Raw genomic sequence first — 10,702 nt, 5'->3', positions numbered from 1 at the left:
ACTGGCCCTTTAATTTGGTGTTGCTGGGGAAATAAAGGTGTTTACTCCAGCATGAGCCACGTAGAAGAATCTGTGGACCCCCCAACATTGACTTTCATGAGCAAAACACTCCTGTCTGCAATGGGGTCCCCGATTCTCCATAGTCTATACTGCAGCTTGAGTCATTTTATGTATCAAATTTGCTTTGTTAAAACTGATCAGGATCAGGGATAGGCCTCAAGATGCCATCCGAAATCTGTTCAAGTTTTCTGTAACAATTTGGAGAGGTGAGTCGAGCTGGGCTAAGTTAACCCCCAAATTTGACAGAAGATTGTGACACCTAGTGGTCATTGCAAAAAAATAAATAAAAACTGCATAGAGCGCCGTATAGTGTACACAGTAGGTCAACCTCTTTATGTAATGTGGACCTTTAAGCCCCCCTTCCCATCCCCAGTTTAAATATGGGTCAAGCGGCCAATACGTAACAATTGCATAACAACGCACATTCAATTACATAAAGAAAGTAGCCTATATACTCTGACAAAATTGGAAAACTATACCACATTGTAACCTGCACATGCATCTTATTTATTTGTTTGTTTATTTATTTATACCGATCACATAAAAATAAGCCTAGGCTACATAAAATAGAGCTGACCTGTTTCCAAACTCTAAAGCCTAAAATATATGATTGATTTTATTTTGAATGAAATTGGTTTAGAAAAGCATATGCAGGTAAATAGTAGTACCAATCTGAAAAATACATAGTACTACTTTACCCAAAAGTCCGTAATGGCTTTCGCAGTTTAAGTGTTCCTCTACGGCTCCCGTAGTTGTTATGTTTGTTTTAGTGAAAGCAAAAATGGCGACTGAACTGGACAGAGTGCGAATCTCTGCAGCGGAACTCCGCGCGGATGCCACTAATTCGGTTAAAATGTTCGACAGCCATCAAGGTGAGAAGAATACAAATTGTATGCCGCGAACTGATCTGTGAAATGTCGAGGTAGCCAAAAATCTGCAGTTATGAGTGAACAGAAAGTAGTCATTGAGTCGCTCAAGTTTGCGCCGTGCTAATGTTGTTAGCATCCTAGCTTTCTGTCTGTTCACGCTCCTGCTTCCTCCTAACAACACAAACACGTTTTCCACCACTCCAAGTTCTGCATTTCATTGTTTAATCTTGGCGATCAGTCGAGTTTGCGTGTTATAAAAGCAACTTCATCATATATTGTACTCGAAAGACGCCTCCCTTTGAAGAACTGAAAAAGTAACCGCCGCGCCGTTGGTAATAATGAACTGTTCAGTTATCTCACTTTGATAAAACGATCACAATTAAAATAATGTAGATAAACGACACTCTTTCGAAATCGTTCACTGTTCAGTGTTACATTCATTTTTGTAGAACTATATTATGTTTGTAATTTACCCTTTAATGGTCCTAACAATCAAGTCAGGTTCTCTTCCTGCTAATAATGCGTGTACGGCTTGTATAAATTACAGTCTTTATACAAACATCAATCAATATAACTTCGTTTAAGCTCTTGTCCAGGGGATTTTCCCACGACTGAGAACCTTGTGGTTCCACTGCTATCCGCGCACTAGATTCAGGTGCTCCTTCTGCAAACAGCTTAAAGCAGTAATTATTTTATTAACCTCTTACTTACCCCTTGCCTTAACCGAGCGCATTTTCTGTAGTTTGACTTTGCCCAAATCTAAAGCTTCTCGACTGTAGAGCAACAGAGTAACGCCTCATTTGAAAGCTAAGACCTACAAAACGTTTTTGTCGCTTTTTTTTTTACCTGTTCTTGATGCTTTTTCATTATTTTTTTCCGGCACTTCTTTGTTGCCTTGTTGTCCTGTTTTAGTCTCTTTTTCTTTTTTCTTTTTTTTTTTTTACACGTTATTGCGTCACTTTTTATTGCTTTCTGTTGTGCTTTTGGCACTTTTTTCAAGAAACTTTTAGATTTGGGTAAAGCCGTAAGTGGTTCAGGTGGACGTTAAGGGGTTAAGTTTGACCTTTGAGGCATGTGTACGAGATAAAATATCAGTAGGTGTTTTTAAGTAAACTGTTAGATTAGATGGAGCAGCTTATGGAGTTGTCCCCCTTTTCTCTACTTTCTTATTGTTCTTTTTTGGCCAATGTTACTCTTTGGACAGTGTTACCTTGTGCTCACCAACATGGCACATTTCCATGATGACTTTCCATCCCGTGCTCAAAATGCATAAGCCAGAGCCAGGCAAACTAATATCACTTGTCACTAATCTGAAGGTTCTGATTCACAGGATACTGATTACACTCTTACTGTTGTTAGTGAGTGGAGATTTGTTTCTTAACTGGTGTCTGTCTCTAATTTATGGTCTTTTATTTTTTTTATAGAACAAGGTGACATTGTTGCAGAGGAACAGCAGGGTCCAAAGGGGCACAAGCAGCATAAGAAACGTGAAGCAAAGCGGCCTGATCTGCAGCGCTACAAGCCATCAGTAGGGCGGCGCCATCGAGACAGCGAGGAAGGAGACCCCTCGGTCCCTTGTCAAAATGAAGACCTTGTTGCACTCGAATCACAAAAAACGCATAAGACGGTGGAAAAGATGGCGGACAGAGAGGAGAGCACAGATGGAGGGACCATTTCGAACAAAAGAGTGAGAGGTGATGGTAGTAACACTCAGAACTGTAAAACAACAACACCCCCCTCCAAAACAGAAGCGACTCGAGACAAAGACTGCGTTGATAATGACGGCGAACAACAGGAACCTGCGGGAGCTGCAAAGACGCCAAAAAAGACTCGGAAACCGGACCGAGTATTTTATCAACCTGGCAGCCGCAGAAAGGACGGAGCGGCGAGCAGGGAGCAAGAACCACATAAGCCACAAGTGCAGCCCCAGTCAAGTACATCAGAAAAAGAAGGGAGTAAAAATCGTTCAACACCAACGAAAGCTGAGAAGGAGACAAATGTTGAAAAAAAGACATTGGCGTCAGAGTCAGTTGAAAAGCTGACTAATAAAGTGGAAAAACTTTGTGTAAATGAAAAAAGCAAATCAGGAGAGGTTGGTCAAGAGACTGGGGAGGCCAGCTCCTACAAAGTAAAGCAATGTGACAAGACTAACAGAGTTAAAAGTGTGGAGAAATCAGAAGGGGAAGATAAGAAGAAATCAAATCGTAGGAAGAAAGACAAAGGCGAATGGGACAAGGACAGAGAGAAAGTGACTAAATCAGGAGAGGAAAAACCCAGCAAATCCAAAGAACTCTGTAGAAAAGGCAATGGTGTCAATAATAACCGGTCACTAGATGCTAAAAGTGAGGTATCTGAAAAAAGGCCCGTAGAAAGAGCTGATCAAACGAGGTCTGCACCAAATTCAAAACGTTATTCTAAATCTGACATAAGACGCTCCAGAAATCGAACGTATAGCAGCAGCTCGGCCAGCAGTGTGACTAGTATGGACTGTCAGGGAGCAGAGAACAGGAGGCAACCCCCCAAGAACAATGAAAATAAGGAGAGGGTGGTTCTATACAAAGGAGGCAGAAGGAGCCATTTGCAAAACTGGACCACGAATGGAGAATCTGACACTGAATCACTAGATGGGAGTGAGACTAGTGACATGGCGGAGGACAGAAGGAGGAAAAATGAGAAAGTTGCAGAAAGACGGAAAGAAGAAAGAAACAGGCAAAAGAGAAATAAGGAGGGAAGTAGGGGTCTCCTTAAAGTGTCACTAGATAAGCAAACGACTGCAGCATCTAAAGGTGGCGAGGCGCAATATCGTAAACAAGCCATGGCTCCACGCGCCAGAGGTGGGGGTATCCTGGTGCTGCCGTCTCGCGCAGATGTGTCACAGTTGCCCGAGGTGGGACAGAGACTTTTTGGAGGCATGCGCGGAGGAGCGGCACCCCGAAGCAGAGGTGCAAGGGGAGGAGGAGTGAGGCGGCTATGGGACCCCAATAACCCAGATCAAAAACCAGCTCTTGCAAACATGCAGCAAAACTCGACTCATCAGCATGCGTATTTTCAGTCAGGGACAGGCTATGGGCAGCTCCACTTTCTCGACACGGATGATGAGGTCGGTAGTCCTCCTGTGCAAAAGGGGGAGCACTTCAGATCCCAGCAAGCAGCTGCCATGGCTTATTACAAGTTTCAAAACTCAGATAATCCTTACTGTTACCCTGGCTCCACCAATAATCCTACTGCTACTAGCAACCAGCGCTATGCTTACCCTTATATGGGACCGTACCAGATGGCAAATGGCATGTATGCAGGCCCCACTGTGGGACAGTATGCTGGGCCATACAGAGGAGGAGGTTACCCCCAGGCTGGGACAGGAGGAACTGTAATGTATGAAGAGGCAGACCAACAGACCAGAGGGGAACTGGGCAGGCTGCTCCGGGCTGCAGACCTTCATGAGGTCCAACTCAGTAACCTGCTGTCCCGGGACAGACTGAGTGCAGATGGACTGGATCGTATGGGTCAGCTCAGGTGAGGACCATGAAATCTAGCCTACATAATTATCTGTGCATTTGTTGGAATAAACATCTTGTTTCTTCTGTGCTGTGTGTTGCTGGGATTAATTGTTTTAAAATGTAATCCATCTTGTCTTGTAGGGCAGACCTCTTGTCCTTTTATGAGCAGGTGATTCTCTCAGATATTGAGTTCTCTGACACCCAAAATGTGGACCAGGCTTTATGGAAGAATGGTTTTTATCAAGTCATCGAGCGCTTCCGCCAACTTCTCAAAGACCCTAACCATGAGAATGACCCGAGCCCCAGAAACATGTTGCTCACTCTTCTGGATGAGGTGGGATCTTTGGGCTTCAATTACCAAGTAGTGGCTCTTATAACATATTTTTGACTCACCATTCATTGTTTTTAGGGTGCATCGTTTTTTGACTCACTTCTTCAGAAGCTGCAGACAGTGTATCAGTTTAAGTTAGAAGATTATATGGATGGTGTCGCCATAAGAGCGAAACCGCTGCGCAAAGTGGTAAATGATCAACAAATCTAGTGAAATCTAACATGTAAAAATTTTAGTGGCATAATTTAATGCTGCTTTTATGCTTGTGTATTTCAGGTGAAATATGCCCTGATCAGTGCTCAGCGCTGTATGATTTGTCAAGGTGATATCGCACGTTATAGAGAACAGGCCAGTGACTCAGCGAACTATGGCAAGGCTCGCAGGTCAGTGTCACACAAATGTCACAAGCATCAATTTCTGCATGCTGATAGAAATGTTGACACAGATTTACTGTAGCTGTTTTTTTTTTAATGAAGTCCTTTCTGTTTCTCTCTTTTTGAGGGGATTATAACTTATCTTTCTATTTCCTCCAGCTGGTATCTCAAAGCTCAGCAGATTGCTCCTAAAAATGGCCGGCCGTATAATCAGTTGGCCCTGCTGGCAGTCTACACAGTAAGTCATTATTTTTGCAAATATAATAGTCGATGCTACTTAATTCTGTTTGTGATTTCCTTAAATATTCCATTACAGAAGAGGAAGTTGGATGCTGTGTATTTTTACATGCGGAGCTTGGCAGCCTCTAACCCTATTCTGACAGCCAAGGAGAGCCTCATGAGCCTGTTTGAGGAGGCTAAACGCAAGGTACGCATTGAACATGCGGTTTTATCGTTAATGCATTGAGTGGTCTCTATAATAGTTGCTTGTTCTTGTTTAGGCAGAGCAGCTGGAGAGAAAAATGAAGCAGGAGTTGGATGGCGGTTCCAGAGGTCCAGTGGTGAGGGGTCGTGGCAGAGAAGACCGCGCCCGAGTGGAAATCTGGATCCGTCCAACAGGGCAAACCCTCACTGCGTCCCAGCGCGGGGGCAGTGAGTCCAGCAGAGACTCTGAGCAGGACGGGGAGCTAGGCACCCTCAGCCCTAGTGATGTAAGCATCCAAATGTCAATCATGCCATTGCCGTTGTTTTCATTGTTCTTATCCAATGACGTAAAAGAATTGTACTTAATATTTTCAGGGACGATAAGAAATGTTGATACTTATTTTTGTCTCTATAGTCCTTCAGATGTTTTCAGATTTTGTCTCCTTCCTGAGTGCTTATTTTGATGTTGTTTAGAGAAGAACAGGCGGATTAGTCATGCTTTGTCTTTACTCTTTTCATGCAGCTTAATAGAAGATTCATTCTGAGTTTCCTGCATGCTCATGGGAAGCTCTTCACTAAAGTGGGGTGAGTGAGGTTTTCTTTTTGTGCTGCAGTGATCTACGTTTGTCTGATTGAGGTGGTTATAATGGTTATGGAGAGAGGATGATTATTTGTTTCTGTACAGTATGGAGTCCTTTCCTGCAGTGGTCAGTCGTGTGCTTCAGGATTTCAGAATGCTGCTGCAACACGGCCCATCTTTACTGGGCAGCACTCTCCTGCTGCAGATCATCACCATCAACATGTTTACCATCCATAACGCACACAGCAGAGGTACAGGTACATGAGGGATTAGATAGATAAATAAATACTTTATTGATCCCAAGGGAAATGCATAAAGATTTTAGCCAAAATCACAATGCTCTGATATTCCCATATTTTTATAAACTGTTCAAGCATAGCACAACATATTTTGATAACAGCTATGTTAACTCTTGCTGATCTTAGGTAAGGAGGGAGAGACATGGTCTGTGTTACAGGAGCAGAGCACTGCCCTCGGCCTGGGTATGTTTGCTCTTTTGGTGCAACGCTGCACTGAGCTCCTTAGAGAAACACAAACAGGTAGGAGCAGCTCAAATATTTGTCATCTATTGGGTCATTTTAACGGTGCTGTTTTCAATCATTTTCTCTTCCTCAGGACCAGTGTCCTCTGCGAACGCAGCAGAAGAACAGGTGCCAATGGCGAGGGTATCGACGTTCCCCCTGGACCTGCGAGAACTCCTGCCCAGCATCAAGGTCTGGTCTGACTGGATGTTGGGACAACCAGACCAATGGAACCCGCCACCCTGCAACATAAAGTTAGAAGACACTATTATGATTATGATCATTATTATTACTGCCACTGTTGAATGGCTTTAAAGTGGTATATTCCTCGTTTGATTGGTGCAGGTCAAGCCCTGACGTGTGGCAGTGCCTGGCTGACCTGTGTAATGTGCTAGCCCATGTAGACCATGAGGAGGTGCCTCTGTACAAAGTAGACTCCGATGAGATGGAGGGTGACGAGGAGCTGACTCTGCTGCAGCTCAAAGAGGACAAACTGCTCGCCGGGTTTGTGCCACTGCTGGCTGCTCCACAAGAGCCCTGCTACACAGACAATCAGACGGAAATGGTACAGTTCTACAGATTAATTATCAACAACTTTCTAAGCACTACTTATTGTGCTTTGTCATTGTTTTAGACAATCGCAGCAGACTGTAAAAGAGTCACTGTACTGAAATACTTCCTGGAAGCCTTGTGTGGACAGGAAGAGCCTTTGCTGGCCTTCAAAGGAGGCAAATATGTTTCTGTGGCAACATGCACTGCTCCAAACACAACAAATCAGCATGTTTCACAAACGGAGAGAGAGGTAATAGTAATTCCTTAAGTCTTCACAACATCTGTTTTATCAGTGTGTAAGTATTTATTGTCACGTTTTCAACAGGCCGATGACGTGATTGTGGAAGCAGAGTCCTCTGTCTCTGCATCAGAAGGAGATGAGTTTGAAGAGGCCGATGACAGCGAGAATGACATAAGGCAACTGAGGGCAAGACGCCACGCTCTGGCTAACAAACTGGCTCAACAACAGAAAAGAAGAGATAAAATCCAGGTGTGACACACTTGTCCATATAGCAAAATATAGACAAAATGTACTATTCTACATTTTTAAATTATGTATTATTTGCAGGCTGTGCTGCAGACAGGAGGCCAGGTGGAGTTAGAAGTGCAGCCTTTCTTTTTGGTTCCTGACACCAATGCCTTTATTGATCATTTGGACGGACTGAAGAAGCTGCTCCAGAGTGGCACTTATATCATTGTTGTGCCACTTATTGGTGAGAAAAGATATTTCTGAATCTTTCAGATCAGTTGTACTGTTGGGATTTCTTTGCTTTGGGATCAGGAACTGTGTCTTAATCTATGCTTACAGTTTGTTTTTCTCTCCTAGTGATTACAGAGCTGGATGGGTTGGCCAAAGGCCAGGACAATTTTGGAGGGGCGGGGTCAGGTGGGCGCAGTGTTGGCAGCCGTTCAAACTCAAATGTGAGTGTGGCTCACATAAAAGCAGTACAGGAGAATGCCAAAGCTGCAGTGGCTTTTCTGGAGAAAGGGTTTGAGTCCCGAGAGCCCAGTCTCAGAGCTTTAACAAGCCGCGGGAACCAGCTCGAGTCTATTGCCTTCCGTAGTGAGGACACCTCTGGGCAACAGGTGTGTGAATGATTCATGGCAAAAATCGCTTATTTTGAACCGAATCTTGACTAAAATCCAATACCTTGTATGTATAATGTACCTATTTTCAGGGAAACAATGATGATGTTATCCTGTCCTGCTGTCTTCATTACTGCAATGACAAAGCTAAAGATTTTATGCCTGATCAGAAAAGTAAGTTAAAAGGTCTTATGGCATGCTTATATCTGCTCATAATTTATCTTGTGTCATTTTAAATTTTTGGATTGCCCTACTTCCACAGATGGGACTGTGAGATTGAGAAGAGAGGTCGTTCTTCTCACGGATGACCGTAACCTGCGTGTCAAAGCTTTGACACGCAACGTCCCAGTGAGAGACATCCCGGCCTTTCTGAGCTGGGCTAACGTGGGCTGAATCAGGTCAAAAACAAAATATGAGGAGCCCAACTGCTAAAGTCTGCTTGCTTCTCAGTCAGACGAGAAGACACTTAAAGCAGAGAGAGAGAAGAGCAATCAGAGAAGAGGGAAGAGTGTAGAAGGCAAACAGCCACTTGTTGAGTAAAAGTAGTGAGATCAGGGTGGCTTTGGAGAGCTTTGTGTGTGTTTGTGTGTTCAGATCGGAGAGCTTCCCCAGAAAAGGCTTGAAAAAGCAAGATTCAAAGAGGCTGGAAAGAGGAGAGCAGTGGTGTGCATATATCCAGTCCTGCCACGTCTGCTTAGCTAGTGAGTAAGGATGGCAGACCGTATTAAAGGAGATTCTGAGCAATATAGAGGGACAGAGCTATGAGCTTGAGTCTAGACACCAGACAGTCAATTCTTTAAAGGCTCAGTAATTAGGAGAGGCACAACTGGAGATAGAGAACTTTATCCTGTTAAATCAGGAAGGTTTTGGACATCTGTTTTCCACCTTAATCCAGTGGACACATTATGATCAGTCTCTACAGGTGGGAAACGGGACAACAGAAGACTTACATGTCCTTGTTATTTTGAGATTAAACCTTTACCTTTTCCTCTGACCGTACTACCTTTACTTTCTAATGGCCATTTTCTTTTAGCTGCTTCAAACCTCAGCTAGCAGTATGAATATTTCTGTTGTACTTGGTGGGAAATTATCCTTTCTACAGTTACTTAAAGTATGAAATTAATATACTTCTTAATACACCCCTTGCAGCTTTATGACTTTTTAGATCAATCTAATGAGACAGATCACACCTTACTTTTTCATTGTGAATAACTTTTTGCGTCTGTGACCAACTTTGCTTTCCATTGCTTTTCCATTCACGGCAGCGAGTTTTGCTTTACTGTTAGACACAGCTATGGCGTGTGCATTGAACCCAACAGGTCGCAGTGTCATTAATTTTTGTCCCTTGTACCCGTTGTGTGGCACTGCAGTGTTTGAACTGTTTTCTGCTGTGGCTGAAGCTGTACACTGGGCTTTTGCTGTGCTTTATTAAATGTTCCATGGTTTCAAGTTCTACAGAATATGTGGGTTTTTTACTTTTTAATTATCTGTATAAAAGTCAACGACACTCGTCTTTTCAAACAGTTGGGAGGAACATAACATATTTGCATTTGGCACGTTTAAAAACAAAACAATCTCAGCCCTCCACAAATCACTGCACTGTATTGCTGAGCTCGTGGCGTGCTCCCTCGTGTGGCGGTTGACGGCGCGACACCTCCCTGTTAACTTGTGTATAATTTTGTCAGTTTTAGGATGCTGATATGGAAATATTATTCTGCACGCATTGGTTACTCAGACTTGCCTATGCTCCAGTTCACATACGAGTGTCTAGGTATGAGAGGTGTAATGTGTGATACAAAATGATACCATCCTCCCAGAGTGAAAGGACATTAAGTTCCCTTGTACATCCATCCATATCTTTGGCTCCACTGTACTCCTGCGCCTGGATACAGACCACAGACTGGGCCTGACTCACAGCATCATGACAACAGAGCTCCCGCGTGGCCAATCACAGAGCTCCAATCCTGATCCTGTTCTCTAACTGGTCCAAACCTACAGCCTGTTATGGAATGCTCATCTTTAACCTCTTTGCTGCCACTGCCAAAGAAATCACTGTATATTGGTCCTCATTGCAGATTATATACACACTATATACTCCCGTGAGATGCTTAGATGTTACGTGCAGTACGGTATTTGTGTTAATCTGTTTGCACACACTAGTATAATTTCCATTACCTTAATAGTCTTCAGTGTATTGTAAGTTTTATCAACAAACATCAGATATTAAGATGGTGACACAAAATGGTACTGAAAACACAGCAACATAAAGACTAGTGGGGTATGTTATTACACTTATGCAAGGGGATACAAACTTGTACTACAGTAAAAACCATCCTAGAATCTGATTGCACTTTTCAATGAATATTCTACTAGTGATATATTTACACAGAAATTATAGCATTAATCATA

The 10,702-nt window shown here is 43.2% G+C and overlaps 1 protein-coding gene across 1 annotated transcript; it reads left to right on the top strand.

Moving 5' to 3' along the window:
• Window positions 1–817: 817 nt before the first annotated feature.
• smg6 (SMG6 nonsense mediated mRNA decay factor) lies at window positions 818–9,210 on the top strand (the record flags this gene model as incomplete). The annotated part of the gene is made up of 19 exons (XM_079565740.1): window positions 818–932; window positions 2,354–4,442; window positions 4,568–4,760; window positions 4,836–4,946; window positions 5,034–5,140; window positions 5,291–5,369; window positions 5,448–5,558; window positions 5,632–5,841; window positions 6,078–6,139; window positions 6,240–6,385; window positions 6,560–6,673; window positions 6,750–6,909; window positions 7,001–7,220; window positions 7,290–7,457; window positions 7,533–7,697; window positions 7,776–7,920; window positions 8,034–8,293; window positions 8,386–8,467; window positions 8,556–9,210. 19 exons carry the CDS (start codon window positions 818–820, stop codon window positions 8,684–8,686), a joined length of 4,668 nt encoding a protein of 1,555 aa, XP_079421866.1. The 3' UTR covers window positions 8,687–9,210.
• Between the last annotated feature and the right edge of the window lie 1,492 nt (window positions 9,211–10,702).

The sequence above is a fragment of the Gobius niger genome, assembly GCF_951799975.1.
Source record: "Gobius niger genome assembly, chromosome: 11".
In the NCBI taxonomy this organism is placed as follows: Eukaryota; Metazoa; Chordata; class Actinopteri; order Gobiiformes; family Gobiidae; genus Gobius; species Gobius niger.
Note: the sequence above shows the minus strand (reverse complement) of the source record. Positions and strands in the feature narration are given on the sequence as shown.